The sequence below is a fragment of the Buceros rhinoceros genome, unplaced genomic scaffold, assembly GCF_000710305.1.
Source record: "Buceros rhinoceros silvestris isolate BGI_N320 unplaced genomic scaffold, ASM71030v1 scaffold2772, whole genome shotgun sequence".
Classification (NCBI taxonomy): Eukaryota; Metazoa; Chordata; class Aves; order Bucerotiformes; family Bucerotidae; genus Buceros; species Buceros rhinoceros.
Window position 1 is genome coordinate 5,908 of NW_010399285.1, and position 18,026 is coordinate 23,933.

Consider the following 18,026-nt stretch of genomic DNA (forward strand, 5'->3'; position numbering starts at 1 on the left):
AAAACCGGGCACAGACCCTGGCTGGCTAGGTCCTTGATATGCTGTGGCTTTTCCAAGAGCTCACAGGTCAGTAAACATTGTCTGATGGGTGCCTGTCTATATCTGTGTTCATGTAAACTGATTAATCTAATGGTCCGTGTTATCTTTTGTTCTGCCTGCTCTTGCTGACAGAAGACTGAAAAGCCTCCGGATTGCTCGGTGGGTTCTCAGTCCTGCATTGTAAATGTCAGCTTCTTAAGCCAGTGTTAATTTTTAAGAACATGTTGATTATGTTGGGCTAGAAATGCCATGTTTTCAGTCCTTTGTGGGTACCAGCTGTGACACTCTGTTGTTTCCATGTGTCGTGAAGGACCCTAGAGAGTGGTTTCAGCAGTGGACTTGTGTGCCCTGATCTGGGTCATATCACCTGGCCTGTGGGTCTCAGGGTTTCATACGTAGTAAAGATTTCTTGTATTTCAGTTGTTTGGGCCCATAATTGTTTATTCCTGAAGTTAATCTCAGCTCTCCAGATGAAATGCTATGAACATGACTTTCATTTGGGTGAAATCAGTGGTTTGGACAGACTTACGTAATCTGTCCGAAGAGATAAAAACCGTTATGCTGAAATGAACTCGTAGATTCCTTGTGTCAATGTTGAATACCCTAAACACTACCATATTGCTTTAGGGAGGACATTTTTGCTGCCATTGCTATTGACTCTTTACATATTTTAGCGTGTTTTCTAACAGCAGCTGTATTGGCCTTACTGTTTGATGAACACCTTGATGAGTCTTGTGCTCCATTAAGCAGCGGTGCAACCAGTGGCGATGGGTAGTTTCATGTGAAGCTTGTGTATATATGATAAGGTGCCAAGGCAGAAATACAGAGTAGAAGTTGCTTGGGTCTGAAGCACCTTTTCATGTTCCAGGCATGCTGCCATGCACAGCTGTTGGTGTACATGAGGTGCGCTAACATTTGTTGAATAGTCGAGAGTGGGAATATTCAGATCTTTCTTACTGTGTGAACTTGAATTGCAAACCTACAAAATCAGCACAGCTGAGTTCAGTGACAGTGTTTGCTTGCACGCCTAAGCATTTGAAGCTTTATACTCTGAAGTACAGGAAATGTTGAAATCTGTAATTTTAAGAGCGTCGTGGTATTTAATATAGTATAAACTGATAGCTATGTAAGTGTAGCATTCTGCAAAAAGTGAAGTGCATTTTGAAATGTTGAGGAAGCATGAAGCTGTTGATACAAGGAAGCAGAGAGTAAAGGTTCCTCTCATACCCTATAGAAATTTGACTTGTCCAGAGTAAATCTCCAATAGATACATACATGCAGAAAACCTCCAGCACTAGCAGCATGGGTGACATCTGTCCAGATCTGTAGGAACCTGGAGCTCTGAGGTTCAGTGAAAGCTGTCCTGATACCCGTGATGGTGGTGCTCTAGGATTGATATTGATGACTGTTCTGCTGATTGACTTATGGATGAGAAAGGAGAAGGAATATTGAGTTCAGTGTACAGGTTGGTTCCCATGTCTCTCAGAACTTCAGTAGTACAAAGGTCTGAATGCATATACAGAGAAGATTTAAAAACTTAGGTAGACAAAGTTTTTAAACTTTGCCAAACTTATCTATGTGATCTGTAGCAAGAGTATCTTTTGCTATACCCAAATGTAGGGCATTTTAGACATTTCCTGTACATAAATGAGGTAACACAGTTGAAAATGTTTAGTATTGGTGGCTCAGGTGACATTATTGACCTCTTCGTGGTACACAACAAGATGTAGTTTTTTTCCTAAACAGAATGGCTCACAGATTTGCAATGTGTAGATATTTTACTGTCTTACATTCATATGCTTTGTATATGGACACATCAACTCATTTTTATGAAGCTCATTGTTAAAAGACGACCTGTAGGCTAAGCCTCAGAAGCTTTTTTGTGTGATGCACAGCTACACTCCTTCAGTGAATTCACATTTGGATTTTGATTACATGACCTGTGTGCTGAAATCTCTGAGTTTTTTTTTTTTTAAGTGTAGCAGCAAATATTTATCCTTTAATTCTACTTGTCATAGGACTCCTTGATTAACAACCCAAATTTCCTGTGAGACACTTCATGCATTTCAATTCTCTGATGTATAACAGAAAGGTCAGCTTGCAGTCTGTTGTCCCTCATAGGAGAGGACACTTTCATGAGAATTGGAAGACTTTTGTATTTTATTAAAGGAAATTGCTCAAAAACTTTTAGGGAATGTGCAAGGGTAAATGGTGACTGAAACTTTTCCTAAGGAAGATAGGTTAAGGAGGAGAAGATTTAGGTTAATTTTTTTCTGGAAGGATATGGCTGGAGCTCTCTAGTAGTTCTCTTTGCAATAACAAAAGCAAGGAAAACCTCTCTCAAATATTTAACACCAGCGCCTGGAAGTGTGTGTCTCCTGTACCTACAGATAGAATTCCTCATGTTGTGGAGTGTAACTAACTGATTTTGCGTTGTTCTAAGAGTTTATTCCTGATGCACTCATACTCCTTGTTACACAGTAGCTAACACAGGTCAAAGCCTAAAACTGTTTGTGAGGTTTGGATGTGCGATTTGACATTACACTCTTAGAGTTCAAATTCACTACATGTGGTGAAGTGTTTAGACAATAGAGCAACCTCTGTTTCTCTTTCCTAGTAAGTAACAGATGCGGGTGAAAGATCCATCAAGAGCCAACCCCGAGAAACCAAAGAGAAGCAAAAGGCCTAACAGGCCGCAGGATGAGGACTCTTCAGATGATATTTCAGGTAAATACATTAGGGCCTGAGGTTGACGGCTAACTTCCATGTTGACTGATGAAAATGACAGATCAGCAGTACCATGAAATACTTTTCTTGTTTGAATTTATAACAGAAATATCCCCAGTCAAGAGTTTATGACATGATTAGTTGTTACACTGCGTGCCTGCCTTGAAGGGCTAGAGAGTTGGTTGATCTTTGATGACAACTTCTTCAAAGCAGGAGAAAACGGTCCTTTCTCCTGTGTGGAAGATGAAGCCTGCGTGGCAGGAGTCTGCTTGGCTGAACGGAGAGCTTCCAACTGAGCTCAGAGGGAAAAAAGAAGGGCACAGAGGGTGGAGGCAGGTTTGGGCTGCCCTTGCAGGGCCTCTGAGTGTGCAGAGGTGGGATTAGATAAGCCAGCCTCATATTTGAATCTAGTGAGGGATGAGAAGAGTAAGATGGGCTTGTATGGGCTCTGTGACAGTAAAATGAAGGCTAAGACAAGTGCAAACCTGCTGCTTGAGGGGCAGGGGACCTAGGGATACAGGACATGGGAAGAGTCTGAGGAACTCAATCCTTCCTTCACCTCTGTCTTCACATGTAAGCTCTACACTCAGTCCTCACTGGTCCCTGGGCCTAGTAGCAGTCTCTGGGATTTGAGCATTGTGCAGAGTAGAAGAAAATTGAGAGCTCTTAAGGAAACTGGCTGTGCACAAGCCCATGGGATCAGATGGGATGCATCTGGAAGTGCTGAGAGAGCTGGGTGATGTCATTGCAAGGCTCCCCTCTGCCATCTTCATGACAGCAAACTGAGGAGAGCAGTTGGTGTGCTGGAGAGTAGTTCTGCCATTCAGAGTGACCTTGACTGACTGGAGAAATGGGCTGCAGAAACTTTTGGAGTTAACAAAGGCAAGTGGAGAGTGGCGCACCTGGGCCATGCAGTAACCACATGCAATTGCAGGGTGAGAATCAGTAGCTTGAAAGCAAGCAGCTTTGCAGAAAAAGTCCTGGGGGGTCCTAGAGCACATGCTGAATAAAAGCAAGTGGTGCAACTTGTGCCTACTGTATGTTGGACTGTATCAGCTAGAGTGCAGGGCAAGGTATGTGGTTCTTTCCACCTTTTCAGAACTTATGAGATGTCACGTGGAGTTCTGTGTGCAGTTGTGGGCCCCCGTTACAAGAAAGACATTGACGAGTTGGAGACGAGTCCAGCAGCGTGTCAGCCCCTCCACATTGTTAAGGAAATTGTGTGAAGAGTGACTGAAGGGAATGGCTTCATTTAGCCATAGGAAAGTATTGGATTTTTCTTTGACTGCCTGCTGGGTGGTTACAGAAAAGGCAGAGCCAGACTCTTCAAAGAGGTTCACAGTGGAAGGTCTGGAGGCAAGTTAGGGTGAGGAAAATTTGTCTAGGTATGAGGAGATTTATTTTATTTTCACCCTGAGAATGGTCAGATGGTCAAACTGATTTTCTAGTGAGTTGGTGAAACCTCTGTCCATGAAGATATTCAACACTCCGCTGAACAAAGCCATCAGCAACCAGATCTAAATTTGTATTTGGCCCTGCTTTGAATGAGGGTTTGGACAGGAGGGGTTTGGACAAGAGGGTTTGGACAAGGGTTTGGCCTTCAGAGGTTTCTTCAGACCGAGGTTATTCTGTGATATTGTAGTGGAATTTGTGCAAAAAAATTGACGGAGAAGAATGGTGGTTGATATTAATGTTCAGAAGGGGCAGTTGTAGTAAGGATGCATGGGTATTTGATAGTCTTTCTTTGTGAATTGAAAAGGAGGTCAACCCCCTGTGTTGTTATATGCAAAAATAAATTTATGCAGTATTTTACTGTTGTCAATTAAAAAAAAAATGCAAAACCAGGGAAATGAATTTTGTACAGAAGTAATCGTTGTACTTTTGTACAAAGTAGTTTATTTGTTTTTAAGGGGTGGCATTTATTGACTTGAAAGGATTTTCTTTATAGAAAGACTTAAATAGATCCTTCATAAAATTCAGTATATGGGAAACAGCTGGCTGATTTTTCCTGTTTTAGTCCTTTGCTGTTTTTTTTTCCTGATGCTGAACTCATTGAAGACTGCCTTTTTAGGGTACGCGTGCTCCCTTTCATAGCTATTATTTTTAATGGAAGAAATTGAGTATGTGTCGCTTTCTCTAGGCTTAACCTGCCAGCATGTGAGCCAAGCAGTGGATGTGCATCATGTGAAGAGAGCAGTAGCTCAGAGCGTCTGGTCAATATGTGCAGAATGTCTGAAGGAGAGGCGGATGATCGATGGTGAGCCTGTGGCCCCTTCGGACATATGGCTGTGTCTCAAATGTGGCTCTCAGGTAAGCATATGCTCTAGATTTATGGAGGTGGATTGCCCCTGGTTTTTGTAAAGGACACATCTCGTGTGGATCCTTGTCTGGCATCTCATTACCTTTGGTGAAGCAGTGTGACGTAAGTGAAAGTCCATGCTTCAGCTTCTTCAGTGGAGAGGAATGTGGCCTTATGTTCTTCTCGTCTTGTTTTCGGTAGTGTTTTGGGTTAGCTTTATGTGCTGTGTTGTGGTTTGGCATCACAAGTAGTGAGTAACGGTCCTGCTTTTTCTCTGTTCTTCATCTGCATGCTCTTGCCACTGAGAGAGAATTGTCTCCAGGAGCTGTATGGTTGCAAAATGCATCCGTTCACCTGGCTCATCTGGCCAAAGATTCCACAAATTCAAATGAAAGAAAAACTGAATATGTATATTGCTGAATCAGCTTATACTGGGGACACTCAGGTGATAGATTTGATTGGAAACAGGGAGAAAGAACTGTGCCGGAGTGAGAATGCTGCCTTTTTGTGACAGCTAGCCACTAGATTGGATCAGTCACAATGTCAAATCTTGGCCTCGGAGTTTAAAATGGCAGGTCCTGACCCCAAGGGCTTGCAGAGGTTTCTGCTCTATGAGTGAAGTAAAGCCAGCTACAGAAAAATTCAGTTTACAGGCACTGTCACGCTTGGTTCAGCTAATGGTTGCCTGACTGAAGCATTTCACAATTTTCTTAGACTTTCAGTAGTCTTACTATAGTAAGGACAGAAGCCAGCTCTTACCAGTGTTATCTGGACAGATTTAATTTTGCAAAGAAACATGCTGTTGCAGGCTTCAGAAGGTAGTTAACTAGGTCTGAGGAGGGGTCATGTATTTTGTCTCGGAAAATTTGTAGTTAAGGAGGACTTCTAAAAGGAGTTAACTCTGTGCTTTTTCACGTCTATGCTGTTAAGGGCCTCCAAAACTCGTGTCTTATTCAGAGACCAGTCCTGAATCTCCCAAGTCCCACTCCATAGGTACTTGAAAAATGGCAAATGCTTTCTCTTGCAGTTGCTGTACATAAATGGTGTGTTCTGGAGCAGCTTTTTAGTCCAAAACAATTTATGTACCTTTTGCATTTGCTGTCTGGAATGGATTTGGCATTCTTGAGCACTGAGGGTTACCTATGCTGTCTTTTCCTTGATATTCCATGGACCAAATATGCTACATTGTAATTTCATTCACTGGTTTTTTTTTTTTTAGAATTACTACTTTTGTGAATGGCATAATTTTCTGTCTATTGATGCTTACTCAATACTTATTCAAAAGCTAGAAATTATTTCCAGTAAGTTAAAACAAACTTAATAATTTTCTAGAGTTTTAACTGATTTTTCCAAGTAGAAAAGATAAGATTTTTGGTTTTGTGTTGTCATTGATTTTCCTTTCTTAGTAAAAGGAGAATGTGTTCATTTAAAAAAAGAAAAAATGTTAATTTAAATATCTTCATAATACTGGATTGTAAAGAATGTTAAACCCTCTCAATCCTTGAGAATGCTAAATGAGTATTTAGGGCACTATAGCTTCCCGTCTAATTTTGAAAATTGAAGCTTTTGTAGTTACTTGCTAATATAGTCTTTTGGTACTTCCCTTTCCCCTCCTTTCTGTTTTTAGGGATGTAGTAAGAACTCAGAAGGACAGCATTCTCTGAAACACTTCCAAACAGCACGCACAGAACCTCATTGCATTGTCATCAACCTCAGCACGTGGATCATATGGTAAGAATGAGTATGCAGGTGTTCAGGCATTCTTGTATATAAGCACTACTCAAAACAGTGTCTTCTCATGATAAAGAATGATTCTGACAGATAAAATGAATAATTCTTATAGAGGAAAGCAGGCTTTCTGGAGAGAAAATTGCTTTGTCCTTCGGACTCTGAGGGCTCACAGATCAATACTAAGGTAGAAGTTTGAGTCTGTTGTGTTCTGTAGAGAGTTGGATGGTTATGGGAGTCTGTCCTTCCTGCTTGTTTCTGTACCATTATTTGTAGGACTGTAAACTGAAATTATTTAAATCTATAAGGATCACAGTGAATTGGGACTGATCTATAGAAAACTTATATGAGATGAGAGAATTCAATTCTATTCTTCTTTTTTAGTATGAATAATTGAGACCTAGAGCTTAAAGTAATTTGTGTAAGGTCGTTTGAGAAGTTTGTTAGAGTTGCATCCAGATATCCTGAATTCCAGTTCATTTCTTGTTTTATTTAGGTGTTATGAATGTGATGAAGAGCTGTCAACACATTGCAACAAAAAGGTTTTGGCTCAGATAGTTGACTTTCTTCAAAAACACAGTTCGAGGGCCGAACCAAGTAAGTTTACACAAATAGTTCTATCTGGAGACATCTGTGATGTACTGTCTCTAAAAATGAGCATTTCACATTTTGAGTTATGTTAAACATACAGTTGAATAATTATATACGAATTGAGTATAATGCAGTTTGTACTTGCAAAAATTACTTGGGCAAGTAATACCTGTCAAAACATAATGACGTTTTTTCTAAAGCGTGATTGCATTTTTAAAGTATTGGGGGCACTGTAGGTCAGTTTTTCCAAATTTCATCTTCTATGAAGAAAGTTTATTGTAGAGAAGATATCTTAAATATGATGCCATATAAATTAATGCACAAAACCTGTATAGAAGCATGAATTAATTAAATTTTCCCAGTGTGGATGTGTCACATTTTAAATTTTTTCTGATTGGAATTTGTTTTCTGCAGTTAATTATATTTGTTTAGATTTTCCGGTACTCCGTTGTTGGATGTAATGCTTTCTGTTCATTTATGTTACTGGGTTTTAACTGATAAATTTTCTATTTCCACTAATAGAAAATAGTCTTTTATGTTAGGAGCCTACCATCTCTCCTCAGTGTTTGTAATAGTAGACAGAACTTTGTACATGTGGCCCTCAACTGTCTGCTCTTGATCACATTGGTGTTACTCATCCCTCCTGTAACACACTCTGCAGCCTTTCTGGCTTGTGACTTAGAGAGTTCGTTGGATTCCAGATTTTCTTCACGGAAACCAGCTTAAGTAAACTTTTAAAACAATTGGTTGCAGTTTTTAGAAGATAGAGTCACCTGGTTAAATGAAAGACTGGAGAATGGTTGCCTTTCTGAATTAGACTCAGTATTCCTCTAGCTGCACACGTGTAAATCCTACTGGGTTTAAGAGGTGTTACGTATTTTTTGAGGGGAAAAAAATGAAGAGCCGCTCAGAAATGCTTTTTTAATGTTTTGTTCTAGTCACAAGTTGTATTTTACATTATCAATTTACTACAGTTGAATAAATTGCTACTTTTTTGCATCTTTTTGCTTGGAGCAATGACAATACAGTATGTGATTTCACTTTTGTTCGCAGCTTCAGTTTGAAGTTTACGTGTAATATCTGCGTGTTGCAGCTTGCTTACAGATGGAAATTCTGTAGTGTTTGTTTCAGTCAATTTAGGAAACAATTTTGTTCCGTCAGAGTGTGGTGTGTAGAAGTTTTGTGTGAAATGTCTTAAATTAAGCAACAGAAAATCCAAACTAACTCAGGAAAAGCTTAAATTAGGCTCAGGATTTCATGAAAATTGGTGTTTATAGCAGACCAGGGCAGAATATATTTCTGCTGTATATGTATTTGTGTTTCATTTTGATTTTCTGTTTTGAAAATGCACCTATTTCATGTAAGTATTTGTCTGATATAACTAGAAACTGTTTTCTATAACTGAGAAAAAAATTGTATTGTTTTTGTTTAGGGCGTAAACTTTTTTTTTTCCTCCACTCCCCACCTCCATTTTATTTAAAGCAATTTTCCCTTCGGATTCTGAAGCCAGGCATTGAAATGAAAATTTAGCTATCATCCAACTTCAGTTTGCAATTGCATCTTTTGTGGTAGCAGTGCATTGATTTGGCCCTGCTTGCTTTGGTGCCTTGGAAAACTAGGTTCATGGCAAGGATGTAAAAGGCGGAGTTGGGTGGCAGCAGTGACGTGAGGTGGTCGGTGTTGTGGGCAGCGTGAGGGTCCTCCTGCGAGGAGGTGGGAGGTGCAGGACAATTTTAAACCTGTGAGGAGTCTGTTTTCCCAGTGTACCAAAGGGTACAATTGTGTACGTATTGTGTGTACACAGTGGGTACCAATCTGCACGGTTACTCTTCTTCTTTCAAATTCACGCACGTACCTGGTTCAGAGCATCACCCTGGTGTTCTTCAAAGCTAAGGAAGTCATGCGCAAGCCTGGCAGAGTGGCCACCTCGTCAGCGAGAGGTCTCAGCATGCGGAGGTTGCTCCTGCAGGGCAGTCGTGTCTCCTGCTCCGTGCCAGGAAAGGACTGAGGCTCAAGTGCAGACTTGTGCTCAGGCAAAAACCATGTGTGTGTACTTCCAGAAATGTTTTAAAGGTGGAAATCTCTCCACGTGGCAGAGTATGGCCATGCTGAGCAGTTTGGATCCCGTTCTTGGGAGCCCTGGGAACACTTGCTCAGAGGTGATTTGCTGGGTTTTCTCAAGGGTCAAGGAAAAGAGGAAAAAGCTGTTTGCTTGGCATGGTCTGTTGCTTTGGGCCAGGCTCCTCGCTGGAAGAGGCTGGGAAACAGGCGGTATGAGTGAGAGGGAATTCCCAACCAGAGTCGGCATTCTTGTTTCACTTTGATAAATGTAACAGCAGTGTCCTTTCTGTTTTATGTTAAATACTTGGGCTGACACACTTGGTACTTCCTCGAAGAAACGTAACTTCAGAAGGATTTTTTCTTTTCTTTAAATTAGGCTGCCTTTAGGGATTTTTTTTAAAATAAAATCTGAAGTTGAAAATGTAATACATGCAGTTGTCCAGAACACAATAGACACAAAGTATAACAGTAAAAAATAGCTCTACTATTGATAACTTATAAAATTTTTTTTAAGTGCAGCATTTAATTTCATTTCACAGTGATATTTTTAGTGTAACTGGCAACCTTTAAATTATTAGTTGCCTTAGATTTTTTTAAATTTATTTTGGATATTCAGCCATTAAAAATATAAACTAATTTTAAATAAATGAAAAATAACTTGTGAGAAACAAGTAATGTAGAATTGACAACTAATAATTCATATTACTCACTTAAAATCAATCTTGTGCCTTTTTCCCATTGCTTTTGTTTTTTCCTTAAAAAGCTGCCGAAGTGAAGACAATTTTCATAGCAGAATGTGGCACCGTGACAACAATTCATCTTACGTCTGAATTTCTTTCTGCTGTAACAACTGGTTGATGTGGTGCATCATTAAAATTCAGATAGCACTGTGCAGAAATTTCTGCAGAAATGTAGTATGAACATGGGTGCAAGTAACAGATGAGGGCTGCTAGGTTTTTTTTTTTTGGTTCTCGAAAGTGCAGGAGTTATTTAAAGATAAAATAATCAGCATAAACATGTAAGGGAGGGTTATATAGATTTCCTAATTAATGCATCTTGGAAAATAAACAAAAGCAAAATGCTTGTCATTTGGTACTAATGTGGTGGAATAGCGTGGCAGCAGGATCCCTGCTTTTCACTCAGCCTCTCATAAAGATTCAACTTCACTTCAGCTGTAAAAATGTGCAAATTACATTACTACTACATGACTGACTTTTGTAATTACATTAAGCGATTGAGATAAATCCCAGTGCTGGGTTCCCAAAAGAATGCTTGCAGCTGTGTGATTTTCGCATCTGATCCTATGGTTTGTTGTACCCAGCAATGCCTGCTTTTTTTTTTTCTCTTTTTTTTTTTAATAGAGGAGTCTGTTTGGTTAAGGGGTCATGTTGGGCACAAGATGGAAGAATAAAGCAAGGTTGCTTTCTAGGGTGTACCACCCAGAAATTTGTTTTGTGGAGGAGGTTAGCAGGCCATGATGATTTCCACAGAAAGGCAGGTGCAGTATTGTCCATGTGGCACACTTGTGAGCTTCACATGGGCATAAAGCACATGTAGTACACAGAAACCATGCTGAGACATTGCGATCTGTGTGTCTGCTCATCTGCGGGAGAAAAGATATTGTTTTGGAGTCTTAAGAGTGACTATTACACGTATTTTCCTTTACAGAAGCCAAATTAGACGAGGGTGGAGACATAAGACTGTGTACTCAAATTTTTTTATACAACAGTTAATTAAATTGGTTTGTGTGGCAATAGAATGGGAAGGAAGAATATTTATTCTCAAACTTTATAGTTAAATTTATTGTTGGGAAGGTCAAGCAGAGGAAAGAGGTTTTGCTAATAAGTTCAGCTGCCCAGATTTGTCAATAGGTGAAAGTTAGGTGCTTTACTTATATTTTAATGGATATAACTGATGTAAAACAAACATGAAAAAATATATAATTTTACAGTACAGGAAATAAGTGTTAAGTCATATGGAAAAACAAATAGTATGATGAATGACTTTTCAGATTTGCATTCATCTGTGGATATTAACATTTGACAAAGGACGGCCTGAAAAAATTAATTGTATTCTTTCATAACCAATTTTCAGTACGTGTAGTTTGAAGCTCTAAGTCAGTAGCTCTGCCTACTTGAAAAGAAAATTAAATAGCGAAATAAAATGGAATATATTGATTCTCCAAATCTGAGGTACACTTAAGCAAAAAGATATTTCTGTTGTTGGGCATAAATTTTCTCTCAAGTTTACTTGCTTGTTTGGGGATGCAGTTAATTATACGCATTGCAAAGATATGAAAACTGAATCACCGACAAAAAAAAATGTTAGATATTCTGGATTATCCATGAATTCTTGCCTTTGCTGTCCACATACTTGTGAGATGTAGCACAAGTTGTCTGAGCATAGAGGATCAAAAGCAATGCTTGAATAGCTTGTTTTTTCATGCTGTGCAGATGGTTTTTTCAGTTTATAACATTCTGGTAGAATCAGAGAAATGTAGTTGCAGATTGTAATCTTTAATTTGGTAGGATTGTAACAGTGCAAGAGAAATTGGGCTTTTAAAATGTAGAGCTAGTAACTATTTCAGAAGAGAACCATGCTGGTTTTTAAGGATTAGATTCTGATTGTTGTACAGTGTTGAAAAAAATTTTAATTTTTTTAAATAAAAAAGGATTGGCAGGCAATTTAGTAGCATTTCATAATAGAGCATGATGAGAACTTGGTAAAAGAAAGGCAGTCTATTAACCTTGCTTTTACTGTAAAGACCTTCAGCTGAAGTACCAGAGTTGTATTCAATAGAAAAGGCTTGACCTTGGAATAAAAGTGCACATATCTGAGACCATCATTTTTAATTAAAAAAAATAGCATTGAAAAGATGAGCAAAAATGCTTCCTCCTCTGGCTGAAAGAAATATTGGATGTCATTTATCTTTTTGCTTGCATACCATCTGCACCCCCAGGCACAGCTCAGTTGCAGCAAGGGCAGTACAGAAATCCGTGCGCACTGCAAATGTTTGAAATGTTGGCAAACCAAACTGATAGGGAACCTGCAGTAAGTTTTCCGAACATCTTTTGCAAGTGGATGTGTCAGCACTGTGTGAATTTGTACACCTGGACCAGTGACTTGCTCTAATTTGTGGACAGAATCATTGTCTATGTTAAAACTGGGCTTAGGAATCTCAGTCACCGAGTTTAAAAGAAAAAAGTGGTAAGAAAAGGATGCATTGCAGGCAAGAGCTGCAGGAGAGGAGCAGTCCCTGACTGCTGTCCTCTTTCCTGTGGATCTGGTGGGAAGGGGCTTTACTAGCATCTAGGAGAGCAGGGTGACATCAGGAAGGGGGTGTGCTCACATGGAGGAGAGCAGGGTAACATTGGGAAGCTTTGCTGAGCACAAAGGCTGTACCTACGAACAAATGCAGCTGTTTGAGAGCCAAAGGAATGAGTGCTGGAGGTGAACATCATGGTGGGACCAGAGGCAGGCACTGACCCGGTGCCTAGGAAGAGGTTGTCAGTAGAGTGTGTGATGGGTTGGACAGAGAGCTGGGCAGTGGGTCTTAGCAGAGTGCTCCAGTAGGCCACCTCTATAGCCAGCTACACTTTGTTAAGGTAAAAGGAGGTTGTGGTGATCAAGACACCACTTAGGTGAGAATTTTCCTGGTGCGACTGGATTAGAAAGGCCATCTTGACAACAGAACTGCAGAAGGAGACTGAGAGAGAAGTGTAGTTTGAATGTGTGAGCCCAAAACCAGTTACAATTGGATATGCTTTTCCCACTATGGAGGGTCAGGCCTGCCTGAGGCTGATGTCCACAGTACCTGAGAAGGGCAGAATGTTGAGGGTCACCATGTCAACTCTCCAAAAGATTTAACAGTGACAGAGATCAATCTATGAATTTAATTCTTTTTGTGCTTTTCGCCCACTTGTTCTCATTAATGTTAACAAGGTCCTTTTAAACAGGTATTACTGCATGTGGATGATGGCTTGGACAACTTCTTTTCTCCTATTTGGCCAGGAGCTGAAGGACAGGAGCAGCTGACAGGCATTTCAGTAGAGTCCTAGTGCTGGGGTCCTTGTTCTGTCTATACTGGCTTAAAACTCAGTTTTCATATCCAAAAGCGCAGCTGTTAAAACATCGCAGGGTTGCAAGATTGAGTCAGCAAGAGTCCATGAAACAGTTCAGTGCAAATTCACTTTAAAAGATTACATATTAGCCTTTTGATTAATAACATGCATGTAGCCTTGGGTTATTCTTGCAGAAGGACCCTCCAGCCCCAATCTGTAGAAGTATTAGCTATCACAGTCATTACCAGCATCTTCTATTAAGACTGACCAACTCTTCACATGTCAACTAAACATTCAGCTTCAGGCCTGTCTGTCATTTGTCACTGAGCTGGGGATGCTGAGCAGAATTAAATTAAAAACTGCTGTTTCTCCTCTGGCTCTGTGTAAGTCCTTAAAAATATCTGTGTAGAATAAACAAGGCAGCAGATAATATTTGTGATGGCAAAGCAACGCTTCTCTGTCAAGACTTTTTCACAGATACAAAAAACCTGGTAAAATGTCACGTGGATTGTGTTTGCAAAATTATTTAAAAAAATCAAGAGGCAGTAATTAGAATATTCATTCAGAAGGTTTGTAGAATTCAGTAACAACATACAGGCCTTTTCTTGATTTACTATTACTTCTCCTTATTCCTATAGTAATGATCCAGCTTTGTGGCAATTGGATGTCTGGTTCTCATTTATTGTGTTTTATAATTGCATATTCATCCAGCTCTTATCGCAAAGCTGGATGCTTTGGCTTTGTTTTCCCTCCCTTAAATAATTTATATGTAAGGCTCAGCAAATGGAACCTTGCTACTTGTGTGAAGCTGCCATTTAACCATGAAGTGAAATGCTTTTATCGAGTTTGCCCTGCAGATATGGTCCGCTGTGGCAGTGCTGTCCATATTTGGTGGCTGTGCAAGGAGAGCCAGGTGGTGCTGCAAAGCATAGCACAGTGAAGCGTGGACAGATCTAGGTTTGACATTTGTCATCCTGTACTGCTAAAGGGAAGAGAAAAATCTGCTTTTCCATATGCTTATGCTTTAATTTTTGCCTGCAGTTTTGTCCAGATGGCCTTGTGAACATTGTTTACTTTAAGATGCTGTCCCAGATGTTTTTGAATGCCGATGGATAAATGCAACAACTGTGGTATACTAATACACAAATTATTTACACAAATTTGGCTTTTTTTCCTGTCTCTCTCTTTTTTTTTTTCTTTTTAACCATCTCTTCTCCCCAGCACTTCTCTGTGTGGCACACTTTTCTGAGGGGAAGAAGCCTCTACTTACATTATTAAATTTCTGAGAATGAGCAGTGCCTTCAAATTGCAGACACTTGAAGCTCCCATTCTCCTGCTACGATTCTCTTGGAGCTCTGTGTGGTTGGACAAGTCTCAGACGCTGTAGCATGCCCCTTATAAGCGTGTCAGTTAAAAGGTGTTGCTGCACATAGCCTGTAAACCCCATTGTTTCAGGGTGTGAGCAGCTCCTAAGGTGTTTGTTGTTCATTGCATTAAAAAACACTTTGCTTTTTTGAGGAGAACTTGGTCTCTTACGTTGCCCTTGTACTGTCTTAATTTTCCACATGAATGGATAAAAGAGTATTTTGAAGCCATGGAAGAAGTATTAGCAAGAACATTAAAAATTATTTTAAGCAGCAAAGCACCTCTAACTGTTTTGACAAACTCGTATACAATTTGGACAATTAATTATGCCTTGATGGCACTGTAGGGTGCAGACAGACTGCATCAGAAGATTGTTGCCAGATATAATCAATATTTTAATGACTTCTTTTTTATTTAATTATATTTTTTCATCTTCTAAGCGAGAAGCTACCTAGGAGTGTACATAAAAGAACCTTTTGGCATGAGCATTTCATTAACGTAAATAGGTCTGTTAGCTGTTTCTCAAGAACACTTTAATGAGACTTCAATGTGAAACTCATTAGAACAAATATATGAATTCATATGTCAAGACAGAGATTGCAGCATCACAGTTCTTGGCATCTATTAAGTCCATAACTCGTTTACATTGACATGCATTGTTAATCAATATTTAAGACTCTGCAGATGTCAGTAATGTTCATATTTAGTCCTGCAACCATGACAATATGAAAGTTGCTAGTAGAATTCAAGGCTGAATATTGTTATCTCAAGTCTTTCCATTACCTCTAGGCTACAAGTTAATGACTGTCTAACTTTGCTGCCCTTCATCTATTTAAATAATAAGGGAAACAGGAAAATACGCAGACGTTGTACTGGTAGCATGTTCCATTGCAGTTTTGCCAAATTTTTGTTTGAAATTAAACCACTAGCATTGTATGTATTTGGGTTGTATTAGCAATTCCTCAGGCCGTGACAAAGGGAGGTGGGTTGAGGAGCTTGGGGAAATTGGGCACAGCTCTGACTGGGCTGTTGAACAAGTTGTAGGAGGCAATTCAAACAGCGTGATCACTGATAAAGACTTGAAGCATTCAGGTGGTAACTTCTGGTTACCCCACTTCAAATGCACCACAAAGCAGCCTTTGTGTAGTGTTTCTCGTGCATCTTCACTGCCTATTGATAACGAGCTAATGGAGCCCGTTTTACTTTATTTATTGCTTGGGTAACTGAAGAAGTCTTACGGGACAGTAAGATTATTGTGGAAGGTTTTGTTGGATATATGTAGTTGTAGCAGGGGTTTGACTGCTGATGTCTTTTTTTTTTTAAAGATTACATAAAGGATCTTAGAGTACCGTCAAGATGCTCTTTCTGCATGTCTCTTTCTGCATGATAAAACATGCCATTATGTAGTAATACTAATCTATAGTTTAATTGTAGGTTCATCAAAAGTCATACGGCTCCGTGAAGAAAACAGTGAAACAAGTGAAATACTGAAAGGAAAAAGTTCTGGTAATGGTGCAACAGTTCCAGTTAAAGGAATAAATAATTTAGGAAATACATGCTTTTTTAATGCTGTCATGCAGGTAAGATGTAAAGATCGTACAGCTTTGTCAACAGGTTTCAGAAATACGTAATCTGTATAACCTGTGGGCTTCAGAAAAGGTTCTCACTGTTACCAGTCTTCATTCTGCTTTCTGAAGGTCCTTTTCAAATTTGTTTTACTTCTTGCTATACAAGCAATATTTCCTGTAATAACAAAAAAAGAATTCCTGGATCTGTGGCATTTTTCACAGTAATGAGACAAATGAAAATGTCAAGTGTTTTACGCACTGCATGTGTGCGTGTGGGTTGTACTCTAGCATATGGTTTTATTTGTAGTTCAGCATTAGGCAGTCATGAGTAATGCACAGTATTTAACTGTACTGGTGGGTGTGAAAAGGGGGGCTTTATGCATAATGTAAATGTCTGCACAGTGCATTGTGATGATTTTAAGCCCCTACAATGGATGCAGTTATAAAGGTACTTCTATTGATTATTATTTTTTTTCTGACCTGAATAAGAGGAATAAACTATGTAATACACTTTTACTGATGTTGAGTGTACAACTAATCCAAGATCCTCTAAAAAAGCAGCAGCCTTAGCGGGTTTTACATTGGACCATCTATTGTCAGTTGAGCAGAGACATCTGTATGTCTGCAGACAGGAGTGAAAGGCATTCGGAACTGGCACTCTTTACCTTGTGTTTATGGTGGTGATTACAAAAGTCAGCAAACAAATAGTAACACAAGTAGTATTACTCTGTCCATACTTAGGGCATTGTAGAAACTTAGGTGATCTGCAGTCAAAGTTAACCAAAAGTGAAGAAAGCAAGCGGAGATATGTTGAGTTGGTTTCTCTCTTAAATTCAGAGAGGTAATGCTTTTTCAGGGTGCCAGAGCCTGTGTGCTTCCTGGAGCACAATGAAGAGGACTGCTAAGTTTAAAAGAAAGAAATAATTTCTGACACTGATGTCCTCACCATGAAAAAAACACAAAAATTAAGGAATGTTGTTGTTCAACAAAAATAACAAAAATTATTACTAGGAAACTTTTGGAATTACAGAAACAGAAGTAGATACAAGTTTAGAAACAGCCTGAAATCAATGATCTTGACTCTTCCAAGGATGATACCTGTTTTTTCTAGTGGTGTGATTTAAACCTCAGTTGTACATTATGAAATGTATCTGGTTTTATCTATCTCTGAAGCTATAATTTGTAGCTAAAGAAAAGTGTATAGTTGAAGGATCAGTTTGTGTTTCTAGGGTTGTTTTTTTTTCTTTAAGAACTTGGCACAGACTCACGTACTGAATGAACTGATGTATGAGATGAAGGAGAAAGGAACAAAGCTAAAAATCTGTCATAATTCAGACTCTCAATTGGTAAGTATGCAGTGAGAATTACAAATGTGAGGAAATGTGGGAAGAAGCTGGAGGATGGGAAATTTCCACTCAAGATGCACTTGTACTCTTCTGTTTCTCTTGCGTTTTAATTGTCAGCTGATTTATATCTGTGAACTCACTCCTTTTCAAAACTAGTTATTCAGCCCTGGAGGGGGAAGAATAACTTCCTTTCACATTTTTTGACACTGAAGTAGCAAATAATGCCTGACTGTAAGAAAGA

General features: G+C 39.3%; 1 protein-coding gene across 1 annotated transcript in view; it reads left to right on the forward strand.

Annotated features, from left to right (window-relative positions):
• The first annotated feature begins 2,666 nt into the window (after positions 1-2,666).
• USP45 (ubiquitin specific peptidase 45) overlaps positions 2,667-18,026 on the forward strand; it is a 46,863-nt gene continuing 31,503 nt past the window's right edge. Inside the window, exons 1-6 of the mRNA XM_010131383.1 lie at positions 2,667-2,766; positions 4,907-5,076; positions 6,693-6,796; positions 7,290-7,390; positions 16,306-16,451; positions 17,690-17,785. Coding sequence (XP_010129685.1) covers positions 2,667-2,766; positions 4,907-5,076; positions 6,693-6,796; positions 7,290-7,390; positions 16,306-16,451; positions 17,690-17,785 — 717 coding nt within the window. The remainder of the gene's footprint in view (positions 2,767-4,906; positions 5,077-6,692; positions 6,797-7,289; positions 7,391-16,305; positions 16,452-17,689; positions 17,786-18,026) is intronic.